Source organism: Xenopus laevis, chromosome 4S, assembly GCF_017654675.1.
Source record: "Xenopus laevis strain J_2021 chromosome 4S, Xenopus_laevis_v10.1, whole genome shotgun sequence".
Lineage (NCBI taxonomy): Eukaryota > Metazoa > Chordata > Amphibia > Anura > Pipidae > Xenopus > Xenopus laevis.
The window spans coordinates 334,929-361,418 of NC_054378.1; the positions used below are offsets into that span (position 1 = coordinate 334,929).

At 37.7% G+C, this 26,490-nt stretch overlaps 1 protein-coding gene across 2 annotated transcripts; it reads right to left on the minus strand.

Moving 5' to 3' along the window:
- Positions 1 to 9,226: 9,226 nt before the first annotated feature.
- Positions 9,227 to 26,157, minus strand: sf1.S (splicing factor 1 S homeolog). Of its 2 annotated transcripts, NM_001087311.1 has the most exon segments (12): positions 9,227 to 10,812; positions 10,953 to 11,114; positions 11,344 to 11,515; positions 11,641 to 11,833; positions 13,016 to 13,123; positions 13,203 to 13,318; positions 14,838 to 15,021; positions 15,646 to 15,735; positions 15,905 to 16,057; positions 20,924 to 20,999; positions 22,454 to 22,579; positions 26,099 to 26,157. In NM_001087311.1, coding segments are annotated over 12 exon segments (1,716 nt in total). In that variant the 5' UTR covers positions 26,103 to 26,157; the 3' UTR covers positions 9,227 to 10,480.
- Positions 26,158 to 26,490: the final 333 nt, after the last annotated feature.

Consider the following 26,490-nt stretch of genomic DNA (forward strand, 5'->3'; position numbering starts at 1 on the left):
GATTGAACCCACCTATCAGAAAACATGTTTAATGGAGCCTGAACACCGGAACATGGACACGATTGTCAGTTAAATAAAGAATAAATCAGAGTAACATCTAGGTACATCACTACATAGCGACCCAGAAGACCACAAAAAATCTTGTTTGAAAATTTTAGAAGCTGGCTGGGGCATTACATAAACCAAAGAGCATTACTAAGTATTCATAATTGATAAAGGCCATCTCCTTCCCTGATTCGAATTTTATTATATGAGCCTTTCAGATCAAATTTAGAAAAAACGGTGGGGCCCTGAGTTCAGAAACCAAGTGACAGGGATAACAATTTTTGACTGTGATCTTATTCAGATTTCTATAATCTATGCACGGCCTTAGGACACCATCTTTCTTCTCTACAAAAAAAAAGCTGGAACCCGCAGGAGAAGAAGAAGGCCTTATGAACCCTCTTTCCAGGTTTTCTTTAATATACTCCTCCATGGCCTGAAACTCAAGAATTGAAAGGGGGGTATATCCTTCCCATAGGAGGAGAGGAGCATGGAATTAAACCGATTGCACAATTATAAGGATGAGGAAGGGTCTTGGCAGCCTTTTTAGAGAAGTCATCTGCAAATGAGGAGTAGCAGAAAGTTAACAGATATTGCCGCAAAAATTTGCAAAGATTTTAGACATGAAACTTATTCCCATTGAAATATATTGTTAGTAACCCAATCCACTTGGGGGTTGTGTTTCTGTAACCAGGAAAGGACTAGACTCAAAGGAGCATGAGGACAATTAATGTGAGAAGGAAATTTGTTCAGAATGATTAGTACAAATGAAGGTGATGATATTTTCAGATTTGGAAGACACTAACTCACATCCTAAGGAACTACCCTCTATAGCCAATAGTTTGACCAATGGGACAAGGGATTGTGTGGGTATGCAGTGTCTATGAACAAAATTAAAATCGAAAAAGTTTCCTGCTGCTCCAGAATCTAAGAAGGCAGAACTTTCTACGAAACCCTTATGAGAATCTAAGAGGACTGGAATGAGTACTTTGGAAAAAAATTTTGGGGAGTAGACCGAGCATGACCAAAACAGAATTCTCCAGAGCTGTTTAGATTTTGCCTTTTTTCCATGCCTCTTCGGACAGGTATCACAGAAATGCCCTTTACCTTTACAATACAGGCACAACCCAGCAGCATGCGTTTTTTTCAGAGTTAAACAAGTAGAGCCCAACTCTATGGGTTCCTTTGCAGGCCTAGAAGCTAAAAGCTCAGGCTTGGGTGCAGACTCTAAAGGGGTATCAAAATGACATCTACAGTGATCTGATTTTTTAGGTAAGTCTGCTGTGTGTATTGATGCAGCCCACGGTGGTAGATTTAGGAGACATTTCTATCTATTTATGGAGTTTTCCCATTACCCATCCAAACCTTTTGACCAAAAACTGAGAAGAAATTATTTGTGTAAAGGGTAGTAACACAGCAAGTGTCTTGTGTGCCTTGCAATAGGCCTCCCTTGTATAATCTGTGTCCTTTAGATTTTTCGTTTTTTTTACCAAAACCAAATAATGCAACCAGTAAATAAAGTTGACATTTGTTGCATTACCATCTCACAGAGCATCATTTCTATTCTCAAGTTTGTGAGAATTTTTAGTGTGTCTGATTTGTTGTAATAAAATTGGAAACAAGTTTTTAGATATTGCTTTATAGTAGAGTACAGCATTATTGCCCTACATTAATGTTTGCAATTGCAGTGCCCTCTCTTAGGCCAAGGGTGAAGTGACTCATTTGGAATTTAAAAAACTTGCCTTATAAAAGGTCATAGGAGGAGATGCGACACCTTACACAGGGGGTGAAAACAGGGCTGGGACCACAGATGTTTTGAAAGAGAGAATAAATACACTGAAAAATTACAGGGACTTAATATAAAAACTGTAATCCTATAACTACTGACACAAGAAACTAAAAGAATAAGGTACTTTTCTAAGCAGAAGTTTATTAATGACCCATGAATTGAGCTTGGTGGTCATGTGACATGACAGCTGCTTTGTCCTACAAGGGGGCGGCCTATAAATATAGCCCTTCAACAGGGAGAAAGGCCAAGGGTTATGATTGACAGGCGAGTCTGGTAGCTGAGAAAGGTCAGAGGTGACACATAAGACCAAACATTAAAATACAGTATCTAAAAATATTGGAATGTGTCCTGATCACATAGATTGTCAGTGCTAAGAGCAAATTTCTCAAAAATTAAAAAAAAAAGATGGTGCCCTGTTTCAGTTCTTTACAAAGCAACCAGCTAGGAAAGAACCTAATTAAAGCATCAGTGACATGGAAAATAAATATCCTCAAGTGAAAAGACACCTGTTACAATACCGCAGTCATTAACATACTTTTATTGCTCTACATTTTAGACATAATCTGTTCTAATTAAACACGTTTTATCCTCACAGTACAATCAGCTTGCGGTGGAAAAACTACAGTGTGCTCCTTTGAGTACATGGTTTTTAGTAGAAGTGTCCAAGAAGGGCACAAGTGTGATAGGCTACCTTTATTGTTGCTGTACCCTTAGTTAATTCTATGAGCTGCTTTGTATTTCTCATAGAGGTGCTCCATTAGTAAAATTATATTTTAAAATCAAAATCGATAAATGAATAATGTGCATTTAGGGAATGCATGAAAGGCTTACAGATAGTAGAATATATTGGCATTTTTTAAAGACCGTTTTCAAGACACCATATCAGCATTAGTTATTTTATATATTTGATTACAATGGAGTCTATGGGAGACGCCTTTCCATACTTTCTGGAGAACAGGCTTCTGGATAACAGATCCAATACCTACCAAAGTAGAGTGCTAACATGGTAAAGGCTGGTTTAATGAATCAGCGTAGCGTAAGGCCTGTGCAGTAAGTTGCACCAAGTTGTTACAAGATGAAGAATAATTGATCATGATCTTGCTTCAACATGCCAGCGACACCAGAAATCAAACTTTTTACATTGTTGACATCAAGGTATTTACCAAATGCTTTTACGCTACCTAAATGATCCCTAATGTTCCTCAATGAGAGGGCTGCCATTATTTGTGTAGCAATAGTGCTTTAGCATTAGAAATTCTAACTTGAGAAGGGACAGTCAGGTTGGCAAAATAGTCAGGTTTAGGAAAACTTAAAAAAGCAGCCCTATCAGTGAAAAGAAGAGTCGTTTTTAAGTGTCAGTATCATTTTAAGACCTTGAGTTGGCCTAGCATTCTTGGTCACGGACATTTTCTTAATGAAATATGTTCCCATAGCTGAAATGTACGATGTAACAGAGGACGATATGCTCAAAGTTTCTATAGAAGTGAAAAAAAACAAGATACATCTGTATACTGTTACTAATGGGGCGGCTGCATGGGACCCGGGAGGTATAGGCGCTCCAGGAGGTCCTAATGAATGTGAAAATTCAATATTTATTGGTAAAACAGGACAACCACTGGATATGTTGGGGCCCTAAAATTAATTTGCGGTGGGGCCCAGTAACATATATGTATGCCACTGAAGGGGAAGCAACTTATCTCTGCTGGAAAGAAACAAGAATGCTTACAGTCAACTGAAGGAGAGTTAAGTAAAGATCCTAATTCTAGAGCTGAACCTCTCAAAAGAACTAATTTGTTTGATAAACCTCCCAAAGGGACTTGGTGTCATTTTTTCTTAGATACAAAATGGAAAACATGCTAATTGCATGTACATGTAAAATGTTGAAATATACTGAAAAAAACCCGTATAATTACAGTTATTTTAAACTACGGCAAGTTGTTGTAAAAGTCTTTATACCTGACATGCTGAATTCAAAAGTATTAAAATATATCCAAGATAAAATATCAAGTGACATGCAGCAGTGGGGATGCTTTAGGCTAAGGCCACACTAGGCGATAGCGCCGCGATTTGACTCGCGGCGACTTTTCGCCGCGACTTTTAAGCCGCAATCTTCTCTACTGTCGCTCGAAATTGCCTCGCTAGGCGATTTCGAGCGACAATAGAAAAAAGATCGCCGCGTGTGTTTTTACGCTGGCGATTTTTCGCGATTCCCCATAGACGCCAGCGCAAAAGTTTCCCCAGCGATTGCGGCTTAAAAGTCGCGGCGAAAAGTCGCCGCGAGTCAAATCGCGGCGCTATCGCCTAGTGTGGCCTTATCCAGAAATCCATTAGATAAGGCTGTAAATTAATTAATTGAGCATTAGAGTTGAGTTTCACCCATTTCAAAGAAAACACTGATACACGTGACAGTCAACTGTTCAACCTATATACCAGAGATTCATAAAAAGAACCAACAAATGTATTATTTTAGCTGTGATATTGGTGTGGAAGCAGCCATCGCTGTGCCTTTAAATGCACTACAAATTTCAAATGCTAAAAGATAGTGTAGGAAAATAATGATGCACAGGTGTATGTTGGTTGGCTGGGGCTTAAAAGCTTTCCCACTAAAGCTCCTGAGTTAAGGGTAAGTGCGCAATGGTCTTACTACTTGACTTACTTACGTCTTGATTTTAAATGCACTGCAAACTTAGCGGCAAATTCACTAACCTCCGAAAATTCGGCAGTGACAGCTTCACTCAAATCGCCACACTTTGCCAGGCGAAAATTCGCCAGGACAGCGCTAATTCACTAAAATGTGAAGTTGCGTCCAGGGCGGTGATATCGTTAATTCGGCAAGCAAAGCGAAGTTTCGCTAGCATTGGCTAATTTGCATACGGCGGGAAGTTAAATTTCAATGGACGTATGTGTTGCAACAAATACATTACACTACACAAGCCCAGGGAACCTTAATAAAATAAAATTGTTATATTGCCCTACACATGTACCCAGTGTATACTTTATGTGCCATTTTTAAAGAAATGTAGGGGGGATGCCGGGTACCCTAAAAAAAAATTATGATCTTTTGCATAAAATTGTTATATTGCCCTACACATGTACCCAGTGTATAGTTTATGTGGCATATTTAAAGAAATGTAGGGGGGAAGCTGGGTACCCTAAAAAAAATTTATGATCTTTTGCAGCCTATCACCCTGAAAAACTGAAAAGTTGCCAGCGTTTTTTGGGACTTTCGCCTGGCGTCAGAGTGCAAAGTAGTAGTAGTAGTACAGTCTTTTTCCCCTCTGAGGCAAATTGGAGAGACTTCAAATTAGGTTTTTCACCTTCCTCTGGATCACCTAGCAGTAAGGCAGGTTATATATAAATGTATCTCTTCATTGCTAATCAAAGCCAATGATAATGCAAAGTTTCAAGAAATAGTATCAGGGAAAATACTTTAAAGATATCAAGTGACATGAAGTAATATATCAACTCGAGAAAAACAAAACTCCCACGCAAGACATAAAGGAACAAACATATAAAGAAGTCAGGAATCTCTTGGCCTTGACTACTTCTTTCATGATAAAATAAGGCTAATATTGTTTAAAAAAAAAAAGATTGCAATGATAAAACAGTCTTCTCCAATGCCAAGGCCATATTGCAGTAAGTATTTATAATGGTATTTATTACTTACAGCATTGTGTTTTCCAAGCTATCACTTATAGAATATTGTGAATGAAGCACTTGTAATATAGGATATGATTAACTGAATCAAAGTATTTACATTTTTTCTGACAAGATTTACATACAGGAATCCGGATTACAATATGTTAGCATATGCTTTGGTGACTTATTTAATGGAAGTAACATTAAGGCTGTATTACCTGTATCTACTGTACTGCTATGTTTGCAGCAATAGCGTAATCTACTACAACAGTAGGGCAACTACACAGTTACATAAGCGTGTATAGAGGGAAGTAGTGAATGGGAAAGGACGGAATAATGTTGGAAATTCATCTGGTTTTCAGGGGGAGTATGGTGGTCTTGTAACTCGGACAGTGTTGGTTAGGCCTGACTGTAGGACCCCCCATGGCTACAGCTCAGCTTACTTGTATGTACATACATATACAAATGACGTATATATACATACAGATTATGTTGGCGCAGTCACATTACTCGTCAGTATAGGACAACAGGCCGTTGATGCATAGTTTATTTCATTTATTTACTTTTTAAATGTCTCTTCCAATGAATCTTGATGTTGTGTGAGAAATCCTGATTGAGGTGTTGAATGTAATGTAGAATTCGGATAACTTTCCCCCAAGGGGAGAGGCAGTGGTTTAGGCTGCCGTTATGTAAGAGGTTGGGCAAGGTTTGGAGTCAAGTTTTCATATATTCCACCTGAAGTCAATAAATATACAGCTGTAAATAATGAATAGAATCCTGGTTACAGATCGCTACTGCTCTAAAAAATATAAAATCTGTTGAATTAATAAATTAAATAAGGATCATTCTCCTATGTTAACTATATAAGTAAATGTTTAACATTAAGTGATTTTTTTTGTAACTCATTGAATAATACTTGTATATCCAACTTTTGTGATCAGTTAGCTCCTTGCCCTTTCCTACGATCAACTCCTAGACTTTCATGACACCTGCCTGTTTTCTGAATTTGGATTCTACTTAATACTTTCCTTGTATTCTGACAGGCCAATTATCACTGGGCATCATTTGAACAGTAATCATCGGGCACTTCTGCTACTCTACATCTAAGTTTGTTTTCAACTTTAGGGCCTCAACCCTATTCATTTATACCCACTTTGGATATTCACAGTGTCAGAAATGCAACCTGTAGTAATCACTATGCCCTGGCTATTCTCACTAAACAACTGGTTGCTCTTACACAGCCACTTGGGAATTTACTAGAGGTCTGGCAGCAAATGTTTCTCCAGATTCCCGAAGTCTCTATAGATTCTGCTGCTGTGCCTCTTATGCATGGGTGTTGCCGCTTTCAGTCTTGTGGTGACAATATCAGTCCTTCCTTCTTGTGTTCACATGAAACTGGTACACCTATGCCACTACACACAGACAAACATGGGTGTGATTAGTCTGTTAACTGTGGAGATATTTTTTTTTTTTTCTTTCATGTGGTTTCTTCAGCAGTTTCCTCTTATATTTGCATTTATACTTTTGAACACAACCACAATACTTCAATAAATTAGAACAGTTTTGTCATTAAAGGGATACTGTTATGGGGGGAAAAAAAGTTTTTCAAAATGAATCAGTTAATAGGGCTGCTCCAGCAGAATTCTGCACTGAAATCCATTTCTCAAAAGAGCAAGCAGATTTTTTTTATATAAGTCACATGACTGGGGGCAGCTGAGAAATTGACAATATGTCTAGCCCCATGTCAGATTTCAAAATTGAATATAAAAAAATCAGTTTGCTCTTTTGAGAAATGGATTTCAGTGCATAAGTCTGCTGGATTAGCACTATTAAAATTTTTTTTTTTTCCCCCATGACAGTATCCCTTTAAATTCCAACTCTTGCATCACTTGTTTTGTCAGTTTACATCCATGTGTATTCTTGATGCACGATTGAAGTTTTTGAATTAATGTCTTTCTTCTGACCCATTTCAAATGGGGGTCACTGACACCATCTGAAAAGCAAAGGCCCCATTAAGGCAATAAATGTGTGATTGCTACTTTTTATACTCCTACTGTTTAGGCCCTCTCCTACTCATATAAAAGTCATTTATTGAACACGATTGCTACAGTAATTTGGACCCTAGCAACCACATTGCTGAAATTGCAAACTGGAGAGTTGCTGAATAAAAAGATAAATAAACTCTCTAGGATGGTATGTTATACTAAGTTAATTTAAAGGCAAATATCTCCTTTAAGAAAATGAAGATAAATGGATCAGATGCAGGCAAAACAATCAAGGGTCCCCAACCACTGGGCCGCAGACAGTCCTGAACTGGGCCGCCGAAACAATTAACACGGTGCGCCCACAATAAACAATTTCAACTGAAGCAGACAAAAGGCTTGACATTGTCAGTCTACAGAATCTGCCTTTAAGAACAGAACATACTTGCATTGTAACTTTGTTTGGGAAGCCATTCACTGAGCAACTTACTCTACAGCTGCTGGATATCACTGGTTCCAAAATTTGCTCATTTATGGCTCAACAAGGACCAGCAAAAAAAAGCCTAAGTGATGAATGTAACCTTGGTAGTGATGATTTTTCTACACATAAGAGCAGTGGATACCGTAGCTCAGGGGTCCCCCAAACTTTTTTTTTTTTAACTGCGAGTCACATTCAAATGTAGAGAGTTGGGGAGTAAAAAGCATAAAAAAGTCCCTGGAGTGCCATATAAGGGCTATGATTGGCTATTTGGTAGCCACTATTTAGCCTGGCAACTTAGAGAGGGCTCTACTAGGCATCAAGCATACATTTTATGCAATCAAAACTTGATTCCAAGCCTAGAATTTTAAAAATAAGCAGCTTAGAGGTCTCGTAGACGTAGAGCAACATTAAGATTGGTGAGAAATATGTTGCTCACACACCACTGGTTGGAGATCACTGCTGTAGATGAATGGGATAATGTGAGATGTTTTATCATACCAAATTTAGTTATGTACCCAAAAATAGGCTGGTAAGCACAGTACTCTTCTTACTATCCTGTAATGTTTTTCAGACTGTCAGGGTCAATTTCTTTGAATGTTATCTGTAATTGATAAGTTTTTTTGTAACACCATTAAACCTTCAAAATGATGTTCTCATTAATCCTATTAAAAATATTTTAAGTATGATGTGCTAGAATATTTACAGAAATTTGCCAGAATACAAACATCATGTTAATCGATGCAATAGCCAGGACATTTTATGGGCTTTTATGAGTACTTATGACCTACAAGTAATGGTAAAAACCATTTGGTTTTGTAAATAATTTTTCGTTTCCTATACCTGACTGTCCCATCTCAGCCTGACAGTTTAAGACTCCTGCTGCACAAATATGGCAGCCCCCTCATAGATCAGCACGGGGAGTTAGATGGTTAATCTAAAAGCTTTGAGGAAATACTTTATGGCAAAATTATAAGTAGCAAACAAAGCCAATACTATGATAGATGTAAAAATGGTTTAATTTCTGGTGCCCGTCTTTAAGGCTATCTATAAGACAGGGCGTAACTACAGAGGAAGGAAACCCTGCACATGCAGGGGGGGGCCAGTAGAATAGGGGGCCCAGTGAGGCCCTAATTAATAGCCAATATTAATATGTCTGGGTAGAACAGGCCACCTTATCAATATTCTGGAGCCCTAAATTGAATTTGCTGTGGGGCCCAGTGACATATAGTTACGCCACTGCTATAAGAGCTAATTTTTATTTAACATACATAGCCAGTGAATTAAACAAGAAACTTTTTTTTAAAAATGTATTTTAATTCAGGGACAGGCCCTTATTACAGAGTAATCAGTCACAAAAAAAAGCAAGCATTAGGGCACAGAAATGTGTTTCCCTAGCTAAATAGTACACCTGGCCCCTCCCTCAAGAGGATCTTAAAAATGGTGACTGTTGTATACAACCAAAAGGCATAATTGATGCTGGGGCCTTTAACAAGTATTCAACAATCAAAGCAGCAACTTACTAAAGTTGTAAAGTACCTGGACTAAGCAGTTAAATACAATCCGTATCTAAAAAGTTGGCAGAGGGACTAAAGAACACAATCCAAGAACATAGCGCCTATAATCTAGGAAGGCAGTTTTATATCTGCTGTGGAATACTGAATAACTGTCTGGGATGAGAACTTTATGACAAAGGTTTTGCAAAGAAGCAACATTAAATCTTTCATACGTTACCTCTAAGCTTTGACACTAACAATCTTTTCCATTAGGACATTACTTTTATAAAAGGCTGCAAAAGTCCTTAACAGTTCCCTTTATATTAAGGAACTTTAAGAAAGTTTTTTTTATATGAAAGCATGATGTATTATATTACTAAAATGCAGCTACGGCAGGATTTTGTATAACCAAGCATGTTAATTTGCACATAGAAGGCAAGTGCTACCAACCGAATCTTACAGTGTGCAGGGTTGAAGTGTTACTTTATCAAGGGATTTGCTCAGCGTTTGTCTCAAATACTCAACAATAGACTGAAAAATAAAATGGATATGTGCAAATGGCACCAACACCTTAGGGCATGCACAATATATTGTATGTCAAATTATGGATTCATATACATATGTATATTTAAAAAAAAAAAAAGGCTGTCATATAAACAAAAGATGTATATTAGCATTTCAATACATTTAAGTAACAAGCAATTTGTGAAAGGAAGAATTAATGTAACAGAACAAGCAAAGTACTGTAGTTCTAGGAGACCAGAAATAATTAGGTACAGGCAAGGGCACAATATCCCTTCAGAATTCAATAAAACATCTCTTCAGTTGTGCTGCGCAGACAGTACAGTCACATTTGAGGGATGGAGTTTCACTGTTAAACTAGGGGAACCAGATGTTGTAGTAAACACTACTACGTCACACATTATGAGAGGGACAGCACCAATCATTTTTAAGTATTTGAAGTAGCCAGACACTGGGGAAGGGGCACTCACTTTTAAAGAATAGTGCAAACACCCCTATTCGCTGTTTGTATTAAAAAGGTCCACCGTCAAATTTAGTTCTGAGGTGGTGGTGGTGGAGGAGGAGCAGGAGGCATAGAAAATGGGGGAATACCTGGTACACCCATTCCCATCATGGTGACATAGTTTGAGGGATCTAAAGGAGGTGGTGGTGGGGGAGGTGGAGCATACAGAAGACCAGATGTGCCTGGGGGAGGAGGTGGGGGAGGGGGTGGAGCACTTGGTGGCAATGGTGGCTGAACACCTGGAAGAGGAGGCACTAGGGAGGCTGTTGTCTGTAGTTGGGGGGCAGAGCTAGATGTAGTACTTCCAGCTCCCTGTTGCCATGGAGGGAGAGAAGCTGTTCCAGATACTGTTGTTGGTGAACCTAATTAAAAAAAAAAAAAAAGTAACAGAAAATGTATTATTTGTTTGACAAATAATTTACCTGGTGGTAATACAAGAGTGGTGCTATTCAGCTGGCAAGGTAAATAAAGAGCATTGAATAAATGTAGTGACTTCACTTACTTTGGTGCCAAGGTAAATGACCTCCAGTTTGGGGAGGGGCACCAGTAGCTTGCTGCTGCCAAGGGGGTAGAGATGGTGCAGAAGGTGGGGGTGGTGGAGGGGCTGGCCCACTGGGTGGAGGTGGTGGTGGCATCAGGCCCATTGGATGAGAATGCAAAAGACCTGAGGAAATAATTGTAATATTAGGAAACACAGTTGATGTGCAAAGGTATTGCTAATATTTTTGATTAGAATATGTAGAGCAGCAAAGATTAATCACAAATACACCACAGAAAACAGGTCATAGAGAAAACACTAAAATTGATATGCAGAGCTTTTCTGCTTGGTTTTAAAGCATTTTAGTTATATGTGATTTACTGTATTGGGAAGAGGCTCTGTTTCTTCATCTTACCCATAGGATGTGGGCCAGAATGGTGTGGTTGCATCCAGTGATGATGTGGTCCCCCGGTGTTATGATGGAGGGGAGGTCCATTCCCTGCATTTCCCATATGGTGTGGAAAAGAATGGGGACTACCATGGAGAGCTGGAAATGGACGATCAGGAGTCATCCAAGGCGGACGGTTCTAAAGATTGAAAATTAAAGAATTGCTATCAGCAACCTCAAATAAACAAAAGTCATGCATGTTCTTTAATACTGTAGTAATTCTACACTGCTTTAAAAATCTAGCTTCCAAAATGATTTACATACCATGGGAGGTGTGTTTCCCGTCAGTGCAGCTGGACGGGGCCCTCCTTGAACAGGATTATGGGATGGAACTGAAGCAGGACCCATAGGTGAGGGTACAGGGGCCTCTCCCAGTTCAGCCATGAGGGACAGATACTCTTTATCCATTCTTGCTTTGTCCTGGGCAGACTGTGGTTCACCAGGGCGCGCAGTTACACTAAACAGAATGAAACGGTTTTTAAACATTCATAAATGCACTCCTTTTATAAACCCCTCTTCCCCTTATAAGATTGGGAATCTTTCCAGCTAAAACTAACAAAGATTGCTGCAAATTTTAAAGGCCTAGTCCCCTGCACAGGAAGAACAAGGGGACCAGTCCCTGGATCAAAACTCTAAAAAACACTTTTTGAAGTTATGTATTGGCCAGTTCAACCACTTTGGGGAGAGAACTACACAACTTCACAGCTTGCAATGTACAAAAACATTTCACACATTAGGATGAAACAACCTTTCTTCTAACTTCAAGCAATGACAATTTAACCAGCTTTTTTTTTTTGGATGATGGAGATCTTCCATAATCTCTAGACTATCCCTGTTTATTAAAGATCAAAGATGCTTCTAGATCTTTTCCTGTGCTTTGTAAGGGTTAGGGGGCACATGTATGAGAATCGCTGAAGGCAGGTCAGCAATTAATTCTTTGATAAAATGTTTAACTGAGTTGTCTGGCCAATTGGGAAATGCTTTCTATACTTACCTAAAAGAGGGTATTTTCTGGCATTTTGACAAACAGCACTCCATGTTCCAATTAACCTTCTAATACTATGAAACCCCTATTATTACAGGATAATGACTTGCTGGCTATTACTTGCAATGCTATTCTCTGGCTATAATCTTCAATACGATATTTAAATGGTGGATGGGCAGGCATGGAAAGAACCCATAAAGGATACCAACAGGCACAACTGTTTTGTCAGCACCCAGACGCAAACTTAAGTAATAAGCTGTTTATAATATGACCAGACAAAATAAAACCTGTTGTGCATATAGCAACTGCAATAGTCAAGGCTGACATTAAATTAGGAGAAATTAAAAGCAAAGATGCAACTCCTGACGGTGGATGCACGGACATAAATTGACCTTTGGATGTAGGGCAATGTCATGAGATTAGACTCCCACAAAAATCTCTTCTGTGGGTAACTATCACCGGTGACAAAGCATTTGGTACTGCCCCGATACTTCCATATAATTTATCATGAATCCAGGTACAGCTAGAAGATATTTTGTTTTTATGAGCATAACATGCTTTGAATTTATGGTTAATTGCATTGCTGGGTTACATCAGGTAAAGGCAAGAAATTATTGGAGCTGAAAACATCATTAAAGCAAGATCAGACCTTACCTAGTAAATTTGCAGTCGGAAGCTATGTGTCCTGCTCCTCCACATTTTGTGCACAATGTAGTGTTGGTGATGCTTCTAGGTTCAGAGCTCTGCCATGGTCTCAGTATCCTGTTGATAGACAGATATAACTAACTTGGAAGTCAGGAGATAATCCTATATATTTACACTCGTCTCTCAGAAAACCAACCTGTTGTCGTCTTCTCGCAGCGTACCATTCAGCCTAGCAAGCTCTCGCAGCTGCATTTTACGCAAATCATTCTGATCCTCCGGAGTTTCTATGCCCTGTTTTAGAATATTACGAATCTGGAGAAATAAAAAAAAAGATCTACATAAGAATTCCAAAACGCATGAATATGATGAAGAAATAGAAAAACTTATTGGTAACTAATTGCTACAGAAGTTAGTCTTTAGTTATTCAAAAGAAAAGTAGAAATGAGAAGTTTCTACACAGCTGCAGTATATAAGCAATTAAATTGAAATATGGAAAAATCTTTAACCCAATCACTGTCCACTGAATTCACACTGATAGTTAAGAAATTAACACTTTATTACTCAACACAAACAAAATGTTCATAATATAAGAACACAAGAGGTTATACAGCAGATTTGCAGATGCCCCTGTTTTCTGAATACACCAATTACAAATATGAAATTTTTAGAGCCACTTGTGATGAGTATGGATCCCAAATTGAGGATTTGCTAAAACCTAATATTCTTTGCGGGACTTTATTGAATTAGTGTTAAGCGAAACCAAATATTAATCCTGAAATTCACATTACAGTTCTATTGAAAATGAAATAAGTACCAATTGTTTCCAAATGATGCATTTTTTATATTTTTTCTCTCATCTGAATATGCAAATAAGGTTTTGGTACAATATTCTTTCAATCTGTTTCATAGGATTCAAGATGTGGTCAAGGCAAAAAATAGATTTTTTTTGTGCATCCCTTATCAAAAACTCACAAATACCAAATTTTCAAGAACACCAGCAGAAGCATAGTTTAGAGCACAGGGCCAAAACGCCCTAATAAGTTAAGCACATTAGACCATACATTTGGCTACACCAATCAAGTACAATACCTGCATTATATGTACCATAATAGCCCTACACTAAGATGACATGGAACACCATATATTTTTAAATACTAAATCATTCCATCTGCTTTAAAACTTAGTGCCTATAAGGTATTCAATAATAATAAAAAAAATAACCATATAATTATTCTTAGTGTAAGGTGTTTCATAACAGCAAGTTAAACAGAGACTCGTCCTAAAAGCTCACATTCTAACAAATTCAAAAAGGGTAAAGACACCTATTAACTCAAATCCACAAATCATTGTATTTTCTATACCTAGCACTATGCCTATATTAAAATAGCGTAATAAAATTTAAAAAAAAAAAAAAGACGGAACAAACTTTAGGAATTCAGACAAATTGTTAACAGCAAACACTAGTCGAGGGAACACATTTAAACAACCATTTTCCTTCATCATTTACTTAGGCCAAGGTGTAAAGCAGTAAGGTCTGAATTTAGAGGCAGTCCCTAAAATGCTACAACACAGCCCTACCCAAGCAAATTTAGCGATTTCCTTCCATTCAGAGAAGCACACAAAAAGCTGTGCTTCTGTGAAGATCAAAAATAAAATAATTTGGCTTTCAAACATTCCAGTTTTGGTTATTCTAATTCAAAGTTATTGTGCACACTGATGCTCTTAAGTAACCCTAACAAGCTCATTTCAGTCTATTACAAGTACGAAGTTCACCACAATATCTGTGAGACTTGAACCCATTTTATGGCCATACAGACGACAATGCATTTACCTGGTCAACTGCCTTCTTCACGTTTTCCATAGTGTTGGCTGTTACCAAGGCATGAAGGGGTTCATCTTCTCCAGGAAGCATCTGTCCGTCTTTTCTGCCAACCTTGCCCTCCTTCACAGAACCCTTACCACGTATCATGATCTTGGCATTGCACTCCTTTTCAATGTTCTTCAATGTGTTCCCCCTGAAACATGTGTTAACAAAACACTACAGAACCCCCATAAATGACACCTAGTACTTTCCATGCATACTAATTGCAATACAAAGCTTAAAGGGGAAGGAAACCTAGTCGGTGCAAACCCCCCACCCCCCCTCCCGTCTGTTGCCCACCCTCCCTCCTCCCCCCTGGCCTACCCGTCCCGCTGGGCAAATGCCCCAAACTTGTTACTTACCCTTCTGCGCAGGTCCAGTCCAGGGAGTTCACAGACGACATCTTCTTCCACGCGATCAACGGCACATGCACAGTAGGATCATTTCGCCGGCACGATCTACTGCACATGCGCGTGACTTTTGGCACATGCGCAGTAGATCCGTACGGGTGAAATGATCCTACTGCGCATGCGCCAAAACGCCGTTCACAGCAGGAAGAAGATGTCGTCGGTGAACTCCCTGGTCTGGACCTGCGCAGAAGGGTAAGTAACAAGGTAGGGGCATTTGCCCAGCGGGACGGGTAGGCCAGGGGGGAGGAGGGGTGGGGTGTTTGCGCCGACTAGGTTTCCTTCCCCTTTAATGTCCACAACTTTGTTATAAAATAAGAGCTATTCTAAATGGAATATGAAAATGTAATTATGGAAAAATATTTACATACCGAGGCCCTATAAGCAACCCCACAAAGTTGATCTCTGGGTACTCATCCTGAGGTATCATGACCTTATCACTGACACGGGTAGCTGGTGGCCTGGGACGAAAAAATGAAAACATTTTATATTTGCGGATCAGTTTTTTTATTACAATTGATAGAACAGAAGAAAGACAAAAAAACAGCAGATTACAGATATTTGTGGTTTGAGAAAAATAAACAAATAAAAAAAGGATTTATGCCAAAGAATTTCCAAACAGAGCCTTACTTGTAGTCTGCAGGTGGCTTGAAATCAGGGTTCAACCCCACCATTTCAGTGATGAGGTTATGCCGTTCCTCTTCCAGCTTCTTGCGTGTTCTGAACTCTCGTGTGTTCAGCCGCTTCCCTTCACTGTTATAAATTGGTTCTGGAGATGGAGACCTGCATAAAGGTAGAGAAGCTGGCATCAGAAAGTGGGATTATCAAGCTTCCCAAATAAAAATGCATCAAGAACAGAATTTTAAACTTCTCAAACATTGTTCATGAAGCCAACTTTTGTTAAGATTAAAGACTGCATTGTTAAATCAAGTCTCGTCAACACATAAAAAAAACCTATCTGTCCATTACATTAAGATTTCTCATTTATAACTTTAATAAGAAGCACTTGATGTTTTATAATGCACTATTTTCTCTCTTTCGTGCGCAGATTTATTTTAAGAGATTAACAAAATCTAATTTACTCACCTCACATTCAAAAGCAAAGATTTTTTTTTTAGCAAAATGCTAATACACCGCTATTATACATTTAAAAGGAAATAAGATGCATTTCTTTTTTGGACAAAAAGAAAGCCTATTTCTACAATTTCAATAGAATAAAATGTCAGAAGAATTCTGGAAACCCCACTAACTTGTCTAAATTAATAGAAAAACATTTTTGCTGACCTCAGAACATTGTGTAAATGGGTAGAAAAGGGGAAAATAATGAAGAACCTAATTTTTGCTCTAAAGAGAAATATGCAGGTTAATGCTGCAAAATGTGGTTAAATACGCGGCCGAAAAAGACAAAATTTAATTGAGGGCTGCTTTGAGAAAAAAAGCAAACATTAGGGTTACTGAGTACACTTCAGCTGATACACCTTTTTAAATTGGGAGACATGGCAATAAGACGTGTTTAAAGAGGTGCAACGGTTATTAACTCTTCAAAAGAAACATTAACCTCTCTAAAACCTGTTTTTACTATAAAAAAAAAGTTAATGAAACATTATGAGGAGAGGAAAAAAAGGGTGAGGTTAGGGATATGTATAAAGTCAGGTAAACCTCCAACATCCCAGTTTAAAAGTAACAAGTTTGAGATAGAAAATCCCACTGAGTGTATGTCAATTAAAAAGTCTGTTAAAAGCACATATGGGAGAAATAGGAGTGTTAAAAGATAAAGTTGAGAAGTCTGTTAGCAACTGGGAACTACAATTAACTATTACAATGGTAAACTGGGAAGTTTTCTTGTGGAACTATAGGGCCACCTTTTGGAAGTTTAAGAGCACTATTCTAACAACTCTGCAACAAAGTGTTTAATGCAATTTCTTTTACCTATGCCGAAAGCACAGACCATACAAATGTCCTACGACTAGCAAGAATCTGTAACATATTGAGATTACTTTAGACTGCCACAGATTTTTAACAAAAAGCAGAATTAAACACTTTGTTTGCCAAACATGTACAGAGAAAAAGCCATTAAAGTGCAAACAAGTTAAGAGCCTAATTAAACTCCAATTTAAGAAAAGTATGTAAGGTGTATACACAATTATAAAACGGACCATCAGATCTTCCCTATCTACATCCATGTAATCAGAATATAACGGTCTGCAACCATTTAGGGCTACTCCGTGGCAATGGACTGCAACAAATTTTTTTTTTAAAAAAATGTAGTGACTGTTCACGTGTAGTAACAAATAAAAAGGCAACGGATTTAAGTTACTGCAGTAAAAAGGCTGTAAAAAATATTCAGTATCCTTGATCATAGCAGTTGCATGCATATGTTGAAAGGGGATGAATAATCATTAAAAAGAAATTCACAATTTAAGCAGAACCAACGCATAAATGGGAGCTGCATTCTAACTTCAATGGGCAGGGGGGTTACCTACAGGCTATATAAGGCTACAATTGATTGGATGTGGGTTGAGAGACTGCTTCAGGTAGTCTATTTTAATTACAGAAATCAGTAGTTATTTGTTTTCAAAGAAATATTAAAATAATACATGGCACTGTTTTTGTTGCAAGGTTTTCCATGAATCTACAGATGTGTTTCCCACTGCTGACACCATCCTTCTTATAGAAGTCATTTTTTAGGCCAGTCAAATATATGCTCATATATGAAACACCCTTGTGCCAAATACGTCTTATGCATATGTGCTAGCAAGGAAAATCATCTTAGCAGTGAAATTGCATTTGCAGCTGAGATGCAGGCTATAGAAAACCTCATTTTTGCTTTTTCCTTGTGGCATTCACACTCACTGGCAATAAGAGTAGCAGTGAAAGAAAATCAGAAGTGGTTCTGAAAAATGCAAAAATTACAGAATAAAAAAAAGCAAATACCCAGCCAATATTGCAGAAGCTGCTGCATGAGCTGAAATAACAGGGGCTGGTTTTCAAATATTAGGCTACAAAGATTGCCATAGTATTTCCCCATATTATCAAAGCCTTCCTGTAATGAAGTGACCTTTATCACTTAAAGGAAAACTATACCCCCAAAAATGTAGGTCTCTAAAAATATATTGCATGAAAACAGCTCATGTGTAAAACCGTGCTTCATGTAAATAATCCATTTTCACAATAATATACTTTTCTAGTAGTATGTGACATTGGGTAATCCTAAAAGGAAATTGCCATTTTAAAAAATAAGGGCCGCCCCATGGGATCATAGGATTCACGGTGCACACAAACAAACCAAACATGTTAGGTCACACGAGCCAATTAACAGACAGTTCTCTCTTTTGCTTCCACACCTCTTCCTGTTAAGAGTTAGAGCTGCAGTATTTCTGGTCAGGTGATCTCTGAGGCAACAGACCATCATGAAATGAGGGTCCAAGGCAAGAGATGTAAACGGGCAATATTTACGTCAATATATATTCCAGTTTGGCAAGATTCTTTAATATGTCACTTAATATGATATAAACTATGCGTTGCTTAAGTATTCATTTTGGAGGTATAGTTAACCTTTAAGATAATATTCCATTTTGTTTTGTTGGGTGGTATGGCTCAGCCATGGCATGGGTAAATAATATTGTATAACTTTTTGACAATGGGACAAATGTATCTATCTCGCTATCTATGGAATACCCAATATTTTACCAATTCTGACTACTGCTAAGTAAAAAAAACTGGGACACTGCTAATTATTCCATAGTAGAAAGCCGCTTTGGGATTGCAGCGTTTTTGTTTTTGTGCAGTTCTTAAAGGAGAGCCTCAGTCAAAAAGATCCAGGTTGTTGAATCTATACACAATATCAAAAGGGTGCAAGAAGTAGATTAATGTGAATGGTAGCAGAGAAACTTCATATTTTTTGTACACTGCTCAAAAAAAGTGTCCCCAAAACCATAGTTTTAACCAAGCACATGAGACTCAAGATTTTGGTTTCCTGAAGCGTCAATTTAAAACCCAGCACAAAATCAAAACCTGTATAAAATTTTGAATGGATTTTGCAATTTCCCCTGAGGTAATACCAATTAAGCCTGGAAGGAGTATGGGATATTGCCAAATCCAAACCATGTAACAAACTGTCTTTCCAATCTAGAGACCTACTGGCAGAATTAAGAAGCCAAGACAACAGTTTAGGAATTAAGAAGATTTTCAAATCTACTGAAAGTAGTCTAAAAGTTTCCCCAAAAAGTTGCCATATGAATGACCAGAATGCATACAACCATAATCACAAAACATTCTTTTGATTAGTATATTTGGTTTTACAACATATGACTCAAGATTTTAAGGTTTCTTTTGTTTGTGTCACCTTTAGATACCCAAAAAAAGTATGGATTAAACAAAGCATGTGCAGCGAATATAGAAAAACTGTGATTTACACATTGGCAGTAGCCCATAGCAACCAACGTTTATACAGTTAGAGGCAGAACTAGAAAAGAAAATATAAGATTGGTTGTTATATTTTTTTTGCCAAAGTGCAAATTTGCACATTTTTTATATATACACTGTCCCACTGAGCCAAGTGATGTGTCAATCATTTAGATTGCTTTGCAGGAGTTCTGAACAGGCATGAAAACAGATGACATGTGACATCACAGTCTTCCTGTTGTAATTATCAGTTAGACCATTTGGAATAAATTGAAATGTGCATAATTGCCATTTAAACTAGATTCACTTTACCTGAGAAACCCAATGCATATGACAGAGCCAGCTTTCAGTTCAAGCAGGATGTTGGTATGACAATGTAAGTTTCCATTCCCAAATCTGCCACTCCGAGGGCAGTTTTTTTGTGGGGGAGGTGGGTCCAGGCCCATACAGCTACACCACTGTGTAAGATCAACATTTCCAGTGGTTTTAAAAAATTACTTTAAAAGCACTGAAAACATGAACTGCATAGAAATGTTTCTTAAAATTAAATTGTGGTTAGGTTAATAACGGCAATCAATTTTTAACAGGAACATCCTTGCTGTCCAGTGATAAAAGCAAAAGCTTATGTTACTAATGCAGGTGGTGACATGAACAATCAGGACACCCCTCCTACATTAGAAACGTATGCTTCAGCCATTGACAAATGACGGGGTGTTCCTATTAGACAAGCAGTGTAGAACTGAAGGGGAAAAAATTTAGAATGCAAGATGAACACCCTGAGAAACTTTACATTAAGTGGTTTTGGTGAAGATAGTCACCAAAAAATGAAAGTGTTTTAAATGAAGGACAATATAATAGTGCTGCCCTGCACTGGTAAAACTGATGTGTTTGTTTTTGAAAAGAACTATAGTATATATAATCAAGGTTCTGATTTAATTACTGCAAAACACTCACTTTTTGGTGTTACTGTCCTTTTAAATTGGCCATGTTACTCAACACTCCTACATAATATTGCCAAAATTAATATTACAGAGGTTAAGCTATTTTTAAAAGTCATATGGGTTGCAAAAGCATTCATTTTTCAGGGAAACTTGCAGAGAACCCTCAGGCAGAAAACAGTGGAAAGGATACAAAGCCTCCTGACAATTTTTGTCTAAACTTCACACCTTCACTAAAATATGAGCCCAAGAGAAGATTAAACCATTACTGTCAGCAGTTATAAACTTGTGGATGGGTTTTCCCAACCTGTCTTCTGGGTTAGGGGGGATTCCCAGGTCTCCTGTGCGAAGCTTGCGCGTCAGATCCTCAATTTGCAGTTGAACTGGAAGAAAGTAGGTTAGAAAACAAAAAAGGGAACGGGAAAAATTGTTACAAAACCAAGAGAGGAAAGAATTAAACCCATAATATAAATCATTTACATTTAGCCTTTGATGAGGAAGAGAACATGTTGAATGTTAACAATCAAGGCTTGGATGGTGGCAACTGAGAGGTATATTTACCTTGGTGCCCTCCAGCACATGCCTGGTAAATGTCATAATTAAAATGTTGCATAACGTGTAGGAATTAAAACCTGCTAATTAACATGACAAGCAATTCAATTTAAAGTTAAAGCAGTGCAACTGCAGTAGCAGTGACAATTAAAAAGTAAAATAACCTATTAAAATCGAGTATTCAAGTAGTGTTCCAATAGTCCTGAAAGCTGCTTTAGAATTAGTGTATTTGATAACTACACAATAGCAGGAATATGGAGATGTCATTGAAACAAGGCTAGCAAACTTTCTAAAGTAATTGCTAAATATTTACATAATAATTAAGATTCACGATATGCCCATGATTTTGGATATTATTTACTAAGAAATGGAGATTCTCATTTTTATAAAAACATTAATTTCAGAATTTCTTAAATCGCAAACAAGAAGACATATTGTATTTAGCAGCACTCCTTATATTCACTTTTAAGAATGCCTTGATAAAAACTTCCCTAAAGTGAATTTCCCCAATCTACCTTTTCTGACTCTGGGCTCCACCTGTATATCTTTATTGTGCTTTTAATTGTGAGGTGGAGCTCAACACCTTGCCGAGGCCAGATATTAAAGTTTTAAAAGGCTGTAGGTGACATGCACAAAATGATATTGTTTTCGTCAATGCTATCATTTTCAACGTGTTAAAGTACAGGAGAACCTACATGTGTCAGATTATACATTTGTAAAAAGCAACAAATTGGGGTAATTAACACTATCTAACAATAACCATACTTGGGCTACCTTGCATGAATGTCAGTGGATAGATGGACTTTATAGATTCCTTGCAGTGCATGGACCTACAGATGCCTAAAACGAAGCTCAGAATCTTGGAAGCTTCCACTAGTCCATTATGCACAATACCATATCAAAAAAAAGGGTCATAACATTTCACCAATATTAAAAGATTATAGGAAATAGGTAAAATTGGGATAACTATTAAGTACCACTGACTAAGACACGGTCACAATTAAAATGTTAATATTTCTAATAATGTTACAGTGGGGGCACTTGAAATTGTATTAAACATTAGAATTTTAAGAACGGACACCACCTATTGAACAATACAAAAAGACTAATTACAACTTTGCATTTCTTATTATCCCACAATTTTGTTTGGCAATAGAAATTGATTTGTTATTCATGTATAATTTTCAGTACAAAATTAACCTATTTAAAATTGTTAGGTCAAACATGAACAATTATTAAAATTGAGATTGCACTTAGATAAAGGCAAAACATATGTGAAGATTACCTATATAAGCTCTTTCCTGATCACGACTGAGCCCTGGAGGTATTACTGTAGGCATCCCGGGTATAATAGTCTTCTGGTCTGGAGTTTCATCATTCCATCGACTGCGCTTACGTTTTCTGGAGAAATCTAACAAGGATAATTACAAGTTAACTTCTGAACTCTCTACAACACGTTTTCAGAAAAAAATAAGCAAAACAATGTTGTCTTTGCTCATATGAAGAGTAACATCCAAAAACGAAGTGTTTTAAAGTAATGAAAATATCATGTACTATTGCCCTGCACTGGTTTGTTTCAGAGACACTACTATGGTTTATATAAACAAGCTGCTGTGTAGCAATGGTGGAAATTGAAAAAAGGCTATATGGTACAAGTAGTTAAATAGTGGATAACAGATAAGATTATGTTCTACAGAGCTTATCTGTTCTGTAACCTGGGCTGTTTCCTTTGAATGGCTGTCCCCATTGTTACACAGCAACTTGTTTTACCAGTGCAGGGCAACATATTTTTATGTTTTATATCTTAAAAATATTTTTATGTTTTATATCTTAAAAACGCTTATTTTTGATGTTACTATTCCTTAAAGATTTTGTATTTTACAACATATTTGGAGACTGTACATCTTGCAAGGAACATGTCACATGTAACCCTTCATCATCCCCTTCACAGAAATACTTGAAAGCTTTGTGTTGGAGTTGGTTATTTTACAACGGTTAGCTGTACATGTGTGGGACTCATTTTCCAGAAAGTAGTTATCAAGAAAGTCATCTCCCACTGACTGTATTTTAATCAAATAATGATTTCCCTTTTCTCTGTGATAAAACAGTACTTTGTACTTGATTCCAACTAAAATACAATTAATGCTTGTTGGCTTTAAATGTTTTAGCAGACGCAAGTATGGAGATCCAAATTACAGAAAAATCCCTATCCAGAAAACTCCAGGTCCCAATAGGTCCAAAACATGTAGCACTAGGTCTAGGGAAAGAGCAGGTATGTCAGGCAGGTGGTTGGGGAAGCCTTTTCATTAGTATAATGCACAAATCTATTTCGTAATGATTTAATGTACAAAGGTAACGAAACGGAAGGTGTTTTACTGTAAAATTATTTTAAGACAATGCACAAACAGCAATCTCTTTACTGCTTACTTGCCTTTCTATTCTTCCTTTCGAGAAAAAAAGTAATATATCTCACTGATAATACATTTGTCATCCTAACAGCAGCCCTCTACCTTCAAACTCAGCCTAATATACTCAAAGGTGTTATTTGTGAATCATCCATTAAGAACTGAAAAACATTATAGGTAAAGGAGTCCTAAGCCTATATTAAACCTAACTTTTAATCAAAACCTGACTGACAGATGAAAATTAAAGGGTGACCGTAAAGGGTAATTTAATTATTTTAGTAATTGTACTTTAAATTGATTATATTTATAAAATATTTTATTTCAGCATGATGGAGAGAAAACTCCAACCAACTAGAAATAAATGACATAATACAGGTATATAAACATTTCGTAGGACTCAAATATCTGTACAGTCCACTCCCTGGTGAGAAACCTGCATTGGTGTTGCAGCTGAGCATAAGGCAGATTTGTGGGAATTCCTGCTCTATATGATCCTTAAAGTTGTAATTAAGAAGCCATTATATACCTATACATATCGCCCACTTAACGAAAAACAAGTTTATGCTGAAACAAAAATATTTTAATATTTAGAGAGACGAAAGGTGCTATGTAATAGAATACACAAAGTTTGTGCAGGCGCAGTAGTACATAGCAACCAATAATCTTTTAGCATTTACTGGTCACCTGACAAAAAGGAAATTTCTTCTAAAAAACAAATGCTCTGTAAAGCTACAAATGTATTGTTATTCTATTGCTGATCCTTCTTCTCAGACTCTCCTATTCATATTCCAGTCTCTTATTCAAATCAATGCCTGGTTGCTAGGGGAATTTAGGCCTTAGTTACCAGATTGCTTAAAATGCAAATTGAAGAGCTGCTAAATAAAAAGCTAAAAATAACTGAAAAACCTTCAATAATAAAAAATTAAAACTAATTGCAAATTGTATCAGAATATCCCTCTCTACATCATACTAACAGGTGAACAACCCCTTTAAAGGTGAACCGTTTAAAGGCAGCTGTTAGAATGGATACAGCAGGTGTACTGCTGAGAAATGTATCAACTAAATGTAGCAAATTGTAACAGTTCACAATCTGCACCTGAATCACTGAACTGCCAGACAGGAACCTTAACATTTAAACTTCAATTTTGGAAAAACGGTAAAAACTAAAAAATGGAAAGCAATTGGAAAAAGCGTTTATTTCTCACGAACAACCGTTAAAAGGTGAACTCCCCTCAAGCATAACTTATTTTTTTTGAAAAGTAAACATAATTTCAAGCAATTTTGCAATATACATCAATTAAAAAATATGCAGACTTTTCATTATATTTAATGGTTTCCGACAGTTCACTAAGCCTAGCCCCCGGGCCACTTTGTGCTGGGCTTTGTGCTGGGCCGGCCACTTTGTGCTGGGCCGGCCACTTTGTGCTGGGCCGGCCACTTTGTGCTGGGCCGGCCACTTTGTGCTGGGCCGGCCACTTTGTGCTGGGCCGGCCACTTTGTGCTGAGCTGTCTGACTACTGTTACTTTGTATCAACAGCCATCTGTCCTCAGCCTGCATCTCCCAAACCCCACAATTCCCTGCACACGTGATTTCAACAAGGAACATCCCAGTGCAATGCATTGTGGGTTATGTAGTTCCTGCATGCTGTCTGTAAATACAATATGTAACATCAGTGCTTCCCTGCCAGGATTTCAAATGATGCAGAAAGAGAAGAACTGTTAAACAGCTGAATTTCAGCATAGAAAATGCCATTTATTCAGACTTTTTGAAGAAACAGGTAACTGATGAGTATATTAGGGGTTTCTGAGTTATGTGGGTCTCTATCACATTTTGGTTTGGAAGCCAGAGTTCCCCTTTAAAGAACTCATTTGAAAAAGTTTTTGGAAGGTGAACAGGCCCTTTAATAACAATACACCGCTGGTTGTGACTGTTGAAGCAGTGCAGTAGAAGTCAGCCTTTCACACTTGTCCCCAGATCAGCTGCTTTGTGCCACACTGTTTGATAAATCAGTAAAAAGGGAACAGACTTAAATGAAGGTAAACTGAAAGATGATTTTTATCTCCTTGAAAATGTAAAGTCAGCAAAGGTGCAGCTGCAGGAGGGAGTCAGGAGCAGCAGTGCATTAACCACGTGACACTGAATAAAGGGAATAGACTTGTAATTCACAGGCAGATGCCACTCCCCATTGTATGAAGGGCTACACTCATAGAAACACACAAATTGCGCTGAACTCAATAGAGAAACACACAGCAGCATAAATAGAATTATAATAAAAGCAGAGGCCTTTACTAGACACGTTTATTATACAAACTACAGAAGTCTAGTCACGTGCGTTTATACAGAGAACAAACCAGTCAGGGAGATGTGTGAGCACAAATGGAGGTTTTACACACGGAACATAAACCCATATTGGGCCGAAATGAAAGTCACACAAAAAGGACACTTATAATCGCGACTCACAGAAGAAAAGATAAAGCGGGAGAATTACAGGAAAGGCCTAGTCAACGTCTCGTCCACTACTTACCCATCACGCGGTCTAGCTTTGTCACTACACTTCCAAACTCCTCCTCCTCCTTCCTCGCTCCAAGATGACTGAACGGAAATGTGCAGCGTTTACCTTTTATCACCTTCGGTGTCCTCCCTCTACGAATAGAGGACGAGCAACATTGGCGGAGTTGGTGAAGAAAAAGGATAGCGATTGGCCGAGAACCGTGTCGATTTCTAAAGAGGGAAAAACGTAAACGATGATTGGCTGAAATTAGTAGTTTCTATTGGACAAAGCGCTACGTCGCACGTACGTATTGTAGGAACAGTGAAGCGATTGGTTATCTGACGTGCTCATAATCCCAGCCGTTTTTTTTTTTGTTCGCATAGATTGTGTTGTAATGAGCCTAAACGCGCGAAAATATGTTTGCT